The sequence below is a fragment of the Aristolochia californica genome, unplaced genomic scaffold (assembly GCF_029961685.1).
Source record: "Aristolochia californica isolate CCGP_79_NKW_82.1479 unplaced genomic scaffold, dmAriCali1.0.hap1 SCAF_9, whole genome shotgun sequence".
Taxonomy (NCBI): domain Eukaryota; kingdom Viridiplantae; phylum Streptophyta; class Magnoliopsida; order Piperales; family Aristolochiaceae; genus Aristolochia; species Aristolochia californica.
Genome location: NW_027182290.1, coordinates 5329306 through 5342991, shown reverse-complemented (window position 1 = coordinate 5342991; position 13686 = coordinate 5329306). Strand labels below are relative to the sequence as shown.

Genomic DNA, 13686 nt, shown 5'->3' with positions numbered 1-13686 from the left:
CTCCTTACATAGTTAGTGCCAAGTTCATAGTTTCAGTTACTACAAGACAAAATTGACCTCTCTAACTAGTAGCCTATCTTGAGAGGGCACGATAAGGGATAAGCATAATCCCTTCAGTTATCAGATAAGATCTCATTGGATGTATCTCATGTTGTATTTATCTTTATCATGTAAAGCTTATATTCTATATTTTAAATTGTATAAATATCACCATTACTCAATTGTAAAGGTGTGGTTCAATTTAACATCAAACAACAAGAGGGAAAATACCTCTCTTCGTCTGATCAAAGGCAAAGGGGGCGACCCTTTCCTGGCTATAGTGCGGTAGGGATCAACTTCAGCTCTCTCTACCTACATGGGTAGGAGGGGGCCGCACCCTTTGCTTAGGTGCGGGTGGCAGAGGATCTCCTGCCTATAAAACGCATGAGGGGGAGCTCCCCTTTTGCTTATCTATGCAGGAGGGTAGAGTTGCCCTTCCATGTTTGCAAGCAAGAGGAGCTTTCTCTTGCTAGAGATAATTTGGTTTTATTAGTATAAAACATGAGTTTACTTGCAGTGATTATTTGGAACACAAAAAGTGAAGAGAAAATGAGATAATGATCAAATTATCCTTTTTACTAACTATTTTTGGGAATAATAATGGTCAAATTCTCATTTTCTTTTCTTTTCTTTTCTTTTCCATGGGATTCCAAACATACCCTTAAGGGATGCTAGTATGTCTTAGATTTGGAATTCTAGAGTGAGTGTGTGTGAAAAGAGGACGTGCAAGGGAAGTTAAACAAGGGGATTGTCTATTTTATTTCTTAGCTTAGGTTTCTTCTTTAGTAGCTTTCCTACGTGGTCAAGAATAGAGAATTAAACATGTTTTAGTTTTCATATGTATTAATGAAACTATTTGCTTTGTTTTTATACTTGATTTATTATAAACAAAGAGTTACACGAGAGGAGAGGGGATCTATGCTTTTTCTCTCCCATTCTTTTTGGTTCTCTTTCTATCCGACGTTTTTTCCCCTTTCCTCTCTTGAAATTTATCGCATGGTGTAAGAGTAGGACATTTCGTGCAATGGAGAAGGAGAAGATGAAGATGGAGAAGAAGGGGAAGAAGAACAATATGACGAAGAAGAGCAAAGAAAGAAAAAGGAGATGATGAAGAGGAGGAGAAAAAAAGTTAAAAGTATTTTTTTATTCGAATTTTCTTCCAGTTTTGTCTTTCTTTTTTGAGTCGGGCTTAATCTCTCCTTTTTTATTTTCAAGTTCAAGTTCTCTCCTTTCTCCACTGCCTTAATTTCATCCCCATGTTTATAAGCAATAATACCTATTATTTAGGAATGTCCAAAATACTTCCACGTTCTTGAGCAACAATTTCCTTCTTTTTTAGGCCACTTTCTCTTTTGTGCATACAACATCAAGAAACTTGGCCAAGATCTGTCTCTTTTTATGCTCAAGAGCGTCTTTCACATAGTTGAATACCAAATTTCTTTTTTTCTCAAGTAACTTTCTATTTTTTACTGTGAGAACATTGAAGAGTTCTTGTTGAATTTTTGGAAAAGAAAAGAAATCAATTGCCTTGTTATAATTTGAGTACATTGGGCCTTCATTTATAATAGAAAAAAATACATAAAATCATATTGAAATTAAACTACTTAATTCCCTATTACACCCAAAATAGTACTCCTAGACCTTGGTACGGGGGGGGGGGGGGGGGGGTGTTAGTCCACAATGAACTTGAATTGAATTGAACTAAAATGAATTGATTCCACTTCAACTCATGTTTGGGTGTTAGTGTAGACGAATTCAAGTGGGGGGAAAACAGATTCCAGGGTTAGTGCCCCCAAATGAAAAGTATGATATAAAGAAGAGAATGAGTAACTTTTTTATAATATACTTAAATAGAACATATACCTAAACATATAATTAACCAAAATAAATATGGTTACTACACATATAAGTGATTTAACATGTAGTATTAGAATATATTAATATCCTAATTAATGAAAAACTATATTATATTACTTAATGATTATAGTTTATTATAAATTAAAATAATAATTACATGTGACTAGAATAAATTATTTAAAATAAAAAAAATTAAAAATAACATAAGTGAATATTATTATTAAATAAATTATTTTTAATAACATAAGATATAGTTTAACATTAAAACTCACTATTTTAATAAAAATAAAAAATACATAATAAATAAATAAATTTATCAATAACATAATATATATTTTACATATTATTAATTAATAATATATTAACAAAAATGAAAAACTAATGGTTTAATTAATTGCATAATTAAACCAATTATGACGATGGTTTAATTTTTCCTAACTTAGGAAAAATTAAACATTGTCTTCCGCACGTCGTCTTCCTCAACGGCGGGCCAGCAGGCAACGACGACGACGATGACGGCAGGCAACGGCGTTGGAGGCGACGATCTGATGGTACTCCGAGAGGGAGAAAAGAGGAAGGTTGAGAGAGAAGAGAAGTTGGAAGGCCAAGAAGCTTTGCGATAGAGGGTCAGCCTCCCGTGCTCTGCGACGAAGGTCGAGAGGAGGAGAGGGAGGCTGAGAGGAGAGAGGAAGGCTGAGAGAGAAGAGAGGTCAGAAGGGCGAGAGGCTCTGCGACGGAGGTCGAGAGGGAGCAGAGAGAGCGAAGACGAGAGGAAGAAGATGGGGAGAAAAATCGTCGAGAGACGAAGGCCGAGGGAGAGGGAGAGGAGAAAAATGAATGAGGAGAAATTTTTTGTTACAGGGGGGGAAGCTACGCGCGAGGAAAGTTGATGTTTCGCAAAATAGGTAGGAATCAACTTTCCCCCATTTTTTCCTGAGCGAATGAAACGGTATAATCTCACTTCAATTCAATTCTTTTGATGAACTAGGTAACGTGGGGGGAATTCATTCCAACCCCCCCAAACCCAAAACAGTTAGTGTGTGCACTCGAAGGAAAGGGAAAATGAATGAATGGGTTCGTTCACTTTCACTCATTACCTCAACGCTCTCTGCGTCTCGCTTCTTGACCTTCCCTCTCCATCCTCAACCTACCTTTCCTCACTTGACCCTCTCTCTCGGCCCTCTCTGCTTCCCCTCTCTTGTCTCTCACTCTCTGTCGGCTACCAGAACCTTGTCTCAGCCCTCTATGCTTCCCCTCTCTAGCCTCTCGCTCTTTGTTGGAACCTCATTTCTTGCCTCTCTGTTTCCCTAGTCCGTCTGACCTTCTCTCTCGGCCTTCTCTGCTTCCCCTCTCTAGCTTCTCACTCTCTGTCGGCTATCAAAACCTTGTCTTGGTCCTCTCTGCCTCCCCTCTTGATCGGAACCTCTCTGCTTCCCCACTCTTGCCTCTCGCCTCTCACTCTTTTTAATTTTTTTATAGTTAATTAAAAAATAATTTTATTTTGTTTGTAATTATATTATTAATTTATACTATATTAAAATCTATCCTATGTTATTAATAAAATATTATACTTATTTACTATATTCATTACTATTATTACTATATTAAATCAGTGATTTAAGAGTGATAATTAAAATATTCTTATAGTAAGCATTTGATCAAGTATTTTTGTTTAATTATTTTATTTTTATAATTGATAAGCTAATGATTTTTAATTTTTCAGAATTATATTAATAATGAATGGAAAGTTAATTTTAACTCATAATTATTGTATTAATTTAGACTAAATTGCATTCTATCTTAATTTATTAATAAAAGGTAAAAAAGGCCTAATTTTAGTAACTTTTAAAGGGCATTTAAAAAAAACACCACTTAGATAAATAAAAAGATTTGATTTGCGCTAGATGTCGGGTACATTCCAGTACTCTTCTAAAAGACTTGGTAACAAAGAGAAGAGGTGGGGAGCCCTACCTCCATTCCCCATCTCTTCCTCTAGAACAAATTCAACCTAAGCTTTCTTCATGTCTAAGAAATGAGTAAGCAGTCTATGGATCTGGCAAGGGGAAAATAGTGAAAAAAAAAAAAAACAATATAAAAGCAGCCTTGGCAAGTAACTGCTTCCTCCTTGCACGTGAATTCAAAGGAGAGGAAAGGAAAGGAAAGGAAAGGAAAGGGTGGAAAGGGAAAAGAAAAAAACGTGGGGAGTGAATGCGTGTGTACAAGCAACGAATATGCCGTATCCCACTTCCCTCATTTCTTCTCTCTCTCTCTAAAGCAACCGTCCATGTGCACTCTTCCGATCCAGATTCCACACCTAAATTACCAAATTACCCTACCATAAACTTTAATTTTATTATTTTAATATTAAAAGGGAAATATTTTTTTTATTTCCGTGATCACTTTGGAAATGACGGGTGAGAAAATGAACGTGGAGGATCTAAGTCCACCTTAAGATCGACGGTGAGAATTCAGGAATTTCTCCTACTTGGACTCACGTCCGTGGAGGTCCCCACGTGGGGGAGCTGACGCAAGGAGAGATTTTTCGAGTTTTTCTCATTCGGACTATGAACATTGACCGATGAAATTGACCATACTCAGTGGCTTTCCATATATTTACTGGACTGCCACCGTTAGACGCCAGCGGCTATGGTCAATTGTTTGGTTGGAAGAAAGCATTTCTGTTTGCCGGTACAAAGCGAGTGGCGTCACAATGGCGTGACATTTACTCGGACTCGACTAATCCGATAAAAAGTATAAAAACAGAGGCGCTGGCTTTTTTTGCTTCTACGATTTTCCCGAAATTGAAGAGAGATAGGGAGAGAGAGAGAGCGGAGGAGAATAGAAATTGATCGACGCTCGGCTTCTCCGCCCCGATCTAACCGCCTTATCCCTGCCACTGACCCTCCTCTCTCTCATTTTTTCCGTCATTTGTTTCTCTACCGCACATATCTCATGTTTGGTCAGGTACGTACGCCTGCCTTCGTGTATTTTCCCCTTTTCCCCTTTTTTCTCCATTACTGGGTTCAAATACTTTCTGAATTTTGAAATTTGAAATTTGTTCAAAATTTGGTTTCATGTGATTTATTTCAAAAAAAAAAAAAAAACTATATAATCTTCGAAGCTGCTCCATGTGGGTTAGGTTTTATTTTATGCATCGATTTTAAAATTCGGGGTCCCTACTGTCTTTGAGTGATTCTCTCATCATCACGTTGGTTGAATCCATCGGAGATTTTCTTTGTACGCTCCTCGATGTTTATATCTGGGGTGAAGGAGTTGATTTCGCTTGAGCCTTGGAGGTTGTAACAAATTGAAGCTTTTTGGTCCTGGAAATGATCCTGCGTTTCGGTCGTGGTTAGTTTGTTGTTGTATTGTGACGCTTGGTGGCGAGGTAGGTGACCTTAGATGTATTTTCGTGGAGAATTGTTGTGCTGCCTGATTTGTTTTGGTGATGAGTTACTCTGTGGGTGGAATTTTTGCATTTAAAGGTTACATATTTCAATGAAACAGTAATGATTTGTGTGTCATTTGCTCTTCCAGTTGGTGGAAAATGGAAATTAGTTAGCAGGTCCAATGGAAATGCAGAAAGCGAGCAGTTTGTCTTGTAGGTTTGTTTGGATGTTTGCAACGTGTCGTAATGCTTATTCTAGGTTGAGATGAGCTATGTAAAAAAGTTGGAGAGATCAGAGGTTTGTTGACATTCAGAGCGAAATTGGATCTCAGAACCTAGGTTATCTGATACGATTTGGTTGCTAATGCGCATGCGATGCCAGACATTTGAATGAACATCCCTGTATGTATCCATCCGATGGCACCATAGTAATTGTCTCAAAGTTGATTTCATCATGACTATAAACTATTTTCTTTTTCCTGAAAAAGGACGTCTGAGCATTTGAAATGGATATGTATGCATATTTTATGTACACCAGTGGATACTGTGGAAATTTGCATTTCCTTAAGGCCAAAGGTTTTTATGTTAGTACTGATCTTTTTCTAAGACGATGTTAGTTAGTCTTGATTTTTTTTTTTAAGACCATGTTAGTCTTGATCATGTTGATTGAAATTTTAAACGACCATGGATTCTGTGCCAGGAAAAATAAGGTATTATTTTTTTCTTCAATTTTGTCTAAAATTAACAGGCCAGTTGCATCTGAAGGCACATTGCAAATTGATCAAGTCATCAGCCATTCAAATATCCAATTTGCACATAAGATGTCATGGGGCTGCTCAGAAAGTTGTATCTTGTATTGGCCATTGTCATGTTATTACAATCATGCAGTCCCAGCCATCTGATTGTTCTGCAATTTTACTTAAAAGTGATTTTCTTTATGATGCCAATCACTAGACAAGAGTTGTCCTGCTGTATGAGATATTTGGAAGATGGCCTATGGCCTTTACATAGTTTGACAGGCAATATGTGAGCAATTATTCCTCTAGTAGTTTCTTACGTTGGAAATTTCTGTCATGGTATCATCAGTCCCTTCATGTCTGCATGTTTCATGACGACATTGAATTCCGCATTTGAAGGATACACATTTCAGTCAATGAAGTGCTTCCCACACTTAGAATTATGGCTGATAGACAAGTGTGGAAAAATTAATTATCTGACTCACTAGTGTTGTTGACTATAATAATGTTATTATCCACTATGGAGGTGTGACTGGGAGACAAGGTCAAATAGTTGTTGACAGGTTCAAAATTGTTCAATTTCACAAAAAAAATGTTCAGATTTATTTCAGGGTAAATGTGCATCTCTGCTGCCAGAGAGTATCTCTTTTTCATATATTGCACTGGCATCTGGCTCCGTTGCTTACGATCTTTCAGTTGTAGGGCTATCTGCTCACATAATGTCTTTTTCCAGTCACTTGGCAATGGTTTTGGCTATATAGTGTTTTTGGTTTTTTGAGCTCCCCTTTTTTTTTTTTGAGTTGAGAAGGTAGTTATATAAAATTATGAGCATTTGTTAGACACTTGGAAGTGAAATTTTTATAATTCTTTCCTGTCTGATTATTATATTGTTGATCTCACTTGCTGTTATGTGTATTCTATTCTTTGCAGTTTCTCTAGCGAGTGTAGAAAAATCTTCCAAAGATCAGATTATTTGGTTTCAGGTAAAATACCAATGGATAATTTTAAGTAGCATCTTGTTCCCATAGTTTATTCGGTAGAGTTATATCTCAATATTTTTTTCTGTTTGTTTTCTGTCCATTACTCAACTCATGGTGTCTAGGTAGTTTGGTTCAGTGGTATTGGCGACTGTAGGAATAGAGATATAATTGGTGTATGAAATGGTTGATCAGCTTCTTATGCTTGTTCTTCATCAGAGTATCAAGTTTTGTTTTGTTGTTTTTCTTTTTTTTAAGATTTTTGGTCTTTCTTAATTTTTTTACTTACAAAGAGGATTATGTACTTTGAACTGGTTTTCACAAGAAAGATGTGTTCCAGTTTTTGGACCTTATTTTTCTGACTGGACGAAATACAGTACGTATAAGAAGGCATGCATGCCTTTTTCTGATAGTTACCATGACAAAGTGCATTTTGTATGGCAGTGTACGTGTTTGTCTTTGTTTTGGTTTTAACCTGCTTTTGTCATGTTTTTGGAGTTAAGATAGTCTTTTCATAATTATACATGGAGAAGCATCAATATAGGGATTTAAGTCTTTCTACATGTGTGGCTGTAATATTCTCAGTGAGAGTGCATGATGATGGAATTCCGTTGTTGATGTGCTGACGTCCACAGTTTGTCTCTGGGAGTTCAAAGTTGTATGCTGGATTATACTCCTTTTGAAATCTTGAGGTCCTTTGATTGATATTTGGAATTTGAGCACAGAAAGTATTATTGATTTATGTAACCTGGCTGCGGAAAGCTTGTATTTGTCGTTCTTTTTCTTTGGGGGAGTGATACTGATGGGATTGTCTGATTGTTTTGATGGAATAGAGAGCACAGTCTCGACAGTGCAATAGATAGCCGAATTTTATATGAGATTGAGCACACCTCTGAACCCTTCACCATCATTTGGTGCAACACAGCCTAGCTCAGAACTTTGGTTAGGAGTGGTGCTTCTTGACGACATCTTTTTGCAGGGAGTACCATAATGATCAATTAGGTTCTTTATTGCTCTATGTGCTTCTTTTCCTTTTGGCAGTTCTGTTTTGGTGTCATATGTACTTTTCACTCCATTAGGATCTTCTTCTACCCTTCGTATCTAATATAAGTTTTTCTTCATTGTGTTCAAAGAATCTTTCACTTTGGAAACAATAGATGCCCAAGTAATGAAGCAATCTATACCTGCCAAACTTCCTCTTTTCTTTTTAAGTATATTTTGAGTTTATTCAGTGAACATTCTTGTTTTGGAAACTATAGGTTCCCAAGTAATGAAACGTGGCTCTGTACCTGACAAAAAAATTCTTTTGTCTTTTAAATTATTTTCTAATTAATTTTGGAAACATTTCTTAAAATTTATTTAATGAAATATCTTTTCTTTTTTTGTTCACTGCAAGACGATTTGTTTCACTTGTGGGTGTACTTTTTACTAGCACATTTAGGGCTTTAACAGGCAGAAACTTATAAGCCTGTGGTAACTTGACTCCGCTTATAGGTCCATGGCATGTTCAGTGGAGATTGTTGAGAAGCCTGAGTTGTTACCTTCTTCTTCCTCTCTGTGACTTTACTCCGCTTCTGTTTCTATTTTCTTTAAGTCTTCAGTCTTTAATGAAAGTATTATTTTTATTTTCTACATAACCGCTTTGCCAATTATGTACTTTCCTGATGTCTCGAAGATAGTATCTCTTTGTCCTTTTCTTAGTTGTAAATCTTCAAAGTTCTTTATCATACATTTAAAAAAAAAGTGTTTTTGTTCATTGAGTTAGCATTTGATAAGATGCCTTATACCAGATAATCTTTCCGGCTTTTATCCAAAAAATCAATTTTTTTTTTATCTAATTTTAGGACGCTTGTATGATTTACTACTTACCAACAGAAGCCCTCCTACAAAGCTGGTCAACTGTCAGGATGCTCTCTCTGATTGGATACCTTAGGTACAGGGATGTCCTTTTGGAAACAAGGAGCCCTCCAAACAATAGAGAGATGACGTGAGGAGAATGAGAACCTCAAAAAAGGTGCAAGTGGGACTGAAAATATGCTGTGCAGAGAGTCCACGTAACTTGTTTCAGAGTTGAATGTTTTTTGTTGGTGTCTATTTAACAGAGGAGTTACATCAATACCAATTTATTGTAGTGTACTAAAAGTTGTTGTCCATGACATGGTTGAATGATGATAATGTGTTGATGAGTGCATTGATCTCAAATTTGGGCTATCTCTATAATATATTATGTTCATTCTTTTATTTTTATTTTATTTTAATTTATTTTTTTCTTTTGTTCTGTAGTTACATGCATTGTGTATATTTAGAGGAAAAAAATTATGAGAAAGACTTCACCTATTTGCTGAGACCACGTACTTTGGATTACTGTCTAGTCCAAACAATCATACTGTGTCTTCCTGTAGTCATCTTTTAAGTCTCAATAAACTAATTATTCTGCCTATGTGCAGTTTTTTTCTTGAAAATGGCAAGAGGTACCAGGAGCCGTCGCCGAATTTCTTCTCGCCAGTTCAGGCCAGCACCCTACCCCTTACCATCCTGCAGCCCTAAGTGTTTAGACATGGAAGTGGACCAGATGAAGTCCAAACTGATAGATAAAAAGGACTGGGAGGACGCAGTATGTTCTGTTTGCATGGAGTGCCCTCATAATGCTGTCCTTCTCCTCTGCTCTTCGCATGACAAGGGTTGCCGACCCTACATGTGTGGGACCAGTTATCGCTATTCCAATTGTCTTGATCAGTTTAAAAAGGCTTATACAAAGGTAATGTCGCCACTTCATGAACAAGGCCAAGTTCAAGATGGCCTTTTTCATGAATCAGCAGACAGCCCTGCTTTTGCTGCAGGTGTGGGTTGGCCAAGCGGGAAGGATGAAGTAACAGAGCTTGCTTGCCCCTTGTGCAGAGGGCAAGTGAAGGGGTGGACAGTTGTTGAAGCGGCTCGTGAGTATCTCAATGCCAAGAAGAGAAGCTGCATGCAGGATGACTGCTTGTTTCTTGGAACTTACAAGGAATTGCGGAAGCATGTCAGAGCTGTACACCCATCTGCTCGGCCCCGCAGGGTGGATCCCAATCTTGAGCAGAAATGGAGAAGGCTGGAGCGTGAGAGGGAGCGGGAAGATGTTATCAGCACAATCAGGTCATCTATGCCTGGAGCAATGGTTTTAGGGGACTATGTTATTGAAGGTGGGCCTCACCATGGGTTTGACACCGATGATGATGATGATGGGGAAGCTGATGAGGATGGGGATTTCGATGTGAGCATAGATGATAGTAACTGGCTTAATGTCCTTCTACTTCTGCAAGCATTTGGGCCATCAGGGAGTGCTAGTCTGAGTTCACGCCTGAGGAGGCTTGAGCGTGGTTACCGTGCATTGGAAGGAGATGGAAGTAGATCACCTGCACCCATTGATTCCAGTGGAACTACTGTTTCTGCTGCATCTGATTTGGAGGAGAGGTCTGGCAGTAGCAGAGGAAGGATGATCGGATTGGGAAGGCCTGAACGGAGGAGACGGCGGAGAAGTCGGAGAAGATCAGTGATAGATGTGAGCTGAGAGGGGCACAAACTTCACATGTAGGTTAGAGGATTAGCACCAGTAAAAGAAAGAAAAAACAGAAGCATTTGTCTAGTGGGGTGGTTATTCCCTAGTATGCATTCTGTCCCATTTTATTTGCCAAGAATTTAATGTGATGAATAGTCGGTTAATTGCTTACCTTTTTTCACACTTTCTGTTCTTTTGTTTCCATTCGGAAATGCCTTGAGAGCTGAAGGATATTGTAATTGGAATGTTTTAATTTATGTATCATACATGGCCTTGTAATTTCTATATGAAGTATCAAGTCATGTTGTGGGGATGGCTTTCCATTTGCCATCCACCTGGTGGGTTTCATTGGAATCGGCTATTGAAGAGCAAAAAAGAAAAAAGAGAAGAAAAAAAAAAATCTGCCATTGCTAAATTCCCGTTGAGCTTTTTCATTTTCTTTTCTTCTTGAACTAGTTTCTTTTCTGCCATATCTCTCTATTTGTGGTTACCCTTTCTTAGGTGGTAGCAAGTGATGTAATGGCAAGACTGAGAGCATCAACCATGATATGTTGCCAGTGAAGGCAATTTTGCCAGAGATTGGAGCAACAAATGGTTTCTGAACGAATGAGTGATCTCCCAACCGATTGCGGCATTGTAGAGCCTACTGTGGCTACAAAAATTATGGCACCATCTATAAAGTAAAGATCTGCACTTTTAATGACTTCACCAATCATCGATTGGTCTAGCTATCCTAAAAAATTGATAAAAGGTTATAAAGCAATAAGTTTTCTCAACAAGGAGAATTGCACAAGTTAGAGATGATCTTTAGGGGGGTTAGTCCAAAAATGAATTAGATATGAATTACTCCCGTATTACTCAGTTCATACGATTAAGCCGTTAGTCCAGAATGATCTCCTTTTGATTTGAATCAAGTAGAACAAACAAAAGGTGAATTTACTAAGACTTATCATCTGGTTGAGGGAAGAAGGATTTCTCAAAAACAACGTGTTTGGGCTAAATTAATTAATTCTGTTCATATGACTTTGTATGACATGAACATTGAACTCCTTTATGTTTGCATGAGAATTTGAAGCAACTTGGTTTTAAATGCTAGAACCCTTGTTCTTATACCATTTGATTTGAGGGTTTAACACATTAAGACGTATTTAGTGGTGAGGAAAGAACAAGAGAAACTCAAAGAGAAGAAGAATAAGAGAGAGAGAGAGAGAGAGAGAGAACTCGTGGAGGATATCTTATAAAGTTATAAATTTGCCCTTAGGCACATTAGGAGAAAATAACAAGATGAGGAACTAGTTAGAATGTATTACATCATAATTTTTAACATAAAAAAATTATATTAAAGTTACCAAACCTATCTTAGGCATAAGAATTTAATCATCAAAATTGGAACTCTTACCTGTGGGCTAGATATGGGCAATGCTCAACAACCAAATTGAAGGATTTTGACCACCAGTTGAGCATTAGTCAAAGTTAAAACTCTCGACAGCCAAAATATAGAAATTTTGTTAAACAATTATACAATTTTTAAAATAAAAAATTTGGTCAAAATCTAGATCGATTATTGGTACGATGGATCAATCAATGTTTAAGAGGAAATAGATTGTACAGGGCTACTATCAAAATCACATTAGAGGAAAGTGTCACCTAAGCACCATCGAAGCAAAGGATGTGGCACATGAGTGAAATGTGGCATCATACAAAAGTTCCACCTAATAAAAGAAGTGACACTATTTCAAAAGGGGTGAGATGAGGTGTCATACTCTCAAAAGAAGTTTTGCCAGTGTTCTTCTAACCTTACGTGTGTAGCTAGTGAAGGAGAGAGAAAAAAATAAGGGAGATAAAAAGGTAGGGAGGTTGAACAACTTCTACTGCACAATCGGGGGGGGTGTTAGTCGTCTTAAACTTCAGCCGCATTACTTAGTTCATGTCCTGATGTCGTTAGTGGAGCATCGGAGTTCAAGTCATGTACATGACTAACATTAGGGGTGGCATCGAGCCGAGCCTCGTCTCGAGCCTAAAATTGTTATCGAGCTCGAGCCAAAAAATTTTAACTGAGCTTCGAGCCGAACTTGAGCCTCAACATACATTTAAAAATTTTCAAAAAATATATATCAAATAAATTATATATAAAATTATACATATATTTTACATAAAATTGGGCATGACCTCTACATAAAATTAGGCATAACCTCTTCTTAAAATTGAGTATAATCTATTTATATAATACCTGTATAAAATTCGGCATGACCTCTACTTAAAATTGGGCATAATCAATATACATAATACCTGCATAAACACTCCATAAACACTCCATAAATACTCCATAAACACTCCATAAACACTCCATAAAATTTTCTATACATTCCATAAATACTCCATAAAATAGTCTAAACACTTCATACACTGCGTAATATTATAAATAAACTTCATACAATAATCAAACACAACAAAATTAAATGAAATATCATTATCAATTTACAATCACCCAAATAAAAACTATAAATCCATTATAAAATTACAAACTATAGTTGTTTCTCTTAATGCTAGAAAATAATATACGTCTCTGCATGAGCAAAATCTCCACCTATGACAAAAACAAAAAAATAAAATTAGTTATTATCAGATAAAAAAATACTCTTCCACTACTAGTTACTTAATGTCGTTAAAAATATTAAAATTACCAAGATGAGAGAAACATGAAAAATCATGTAGCTGGTAGCATTATCTCTACACTCTTCTTCTCAGGCTGTAATCATAAAACAAAATTTTAATAAATAAAACTAAAAAATATACTAAAAAATATCATAATAAAGAATTGATCAAAGAAATTCACCTTTTGATTTTTATTTACACCGTGAATAACCCAAATCCAATCACTGCCACAAATCAAAGCTTGAACTGTACTTGGTGCCAAGGAAGATCGATATGAGTCTATTACTCTACCACCAGCACTAAATATAGACTCTGAAGCTACTGTGGATATGAGAATTACAAGGATGTCTGCTGCCATCTTAGATAATACCCGAAATTTCATATGATTCACTTTTCACCATTCTAAAACATCAAAATCATATTGTGAAGTTTCCTCACAACTATATACACCTTCTTCAAGATAAATTTCCAATTCTTACCTTGGTGAATTAACTACAT

The 13686-nt window shown here is 36.7% G+C and overlaps 1 protein-coding gene across 2 annotated transcripts; it reads left to right on the top strand.

Moving 5' to 3' along the window:
* The first annotated feature begins 4693 nt into the window (after positions 1 to 4693).
* On the top strand, positions 4694 to 10850 carry LOC137941868 (uncharacterized). Of its 2 annotated transcripts, XM_068787475.1 has the most exons (4): positions 4694 to 4860; positions 5434 to 5686; positions 6952 to 7004; positions 9446 to 10850. In XM_068787475.1, the coding sequence occupies exon 4, from the start codon at positions 9460 to 9462 to the stop codon at positions 10543 to 10545; it is 1086 nt and encodes a 361-aa protein (XP_068643576.1). In that variant the 5' UTR covers positions 4694 to 4860; positions 5434 to 5686; positions 6952 to 7004; positions 9446 to 9459; the 3' UTR covers positions 10546 to 10850. The 2 variants fall into 2 exon arrangements, with proteins under 2 accessions (XP_068643576.1, XP_068643575.1); XM_068787474.1 differs by lacking the exon at positions 5434 to 5686.
* Positions 10851 to 13686: the final 2836 nt, after the last annotated feature.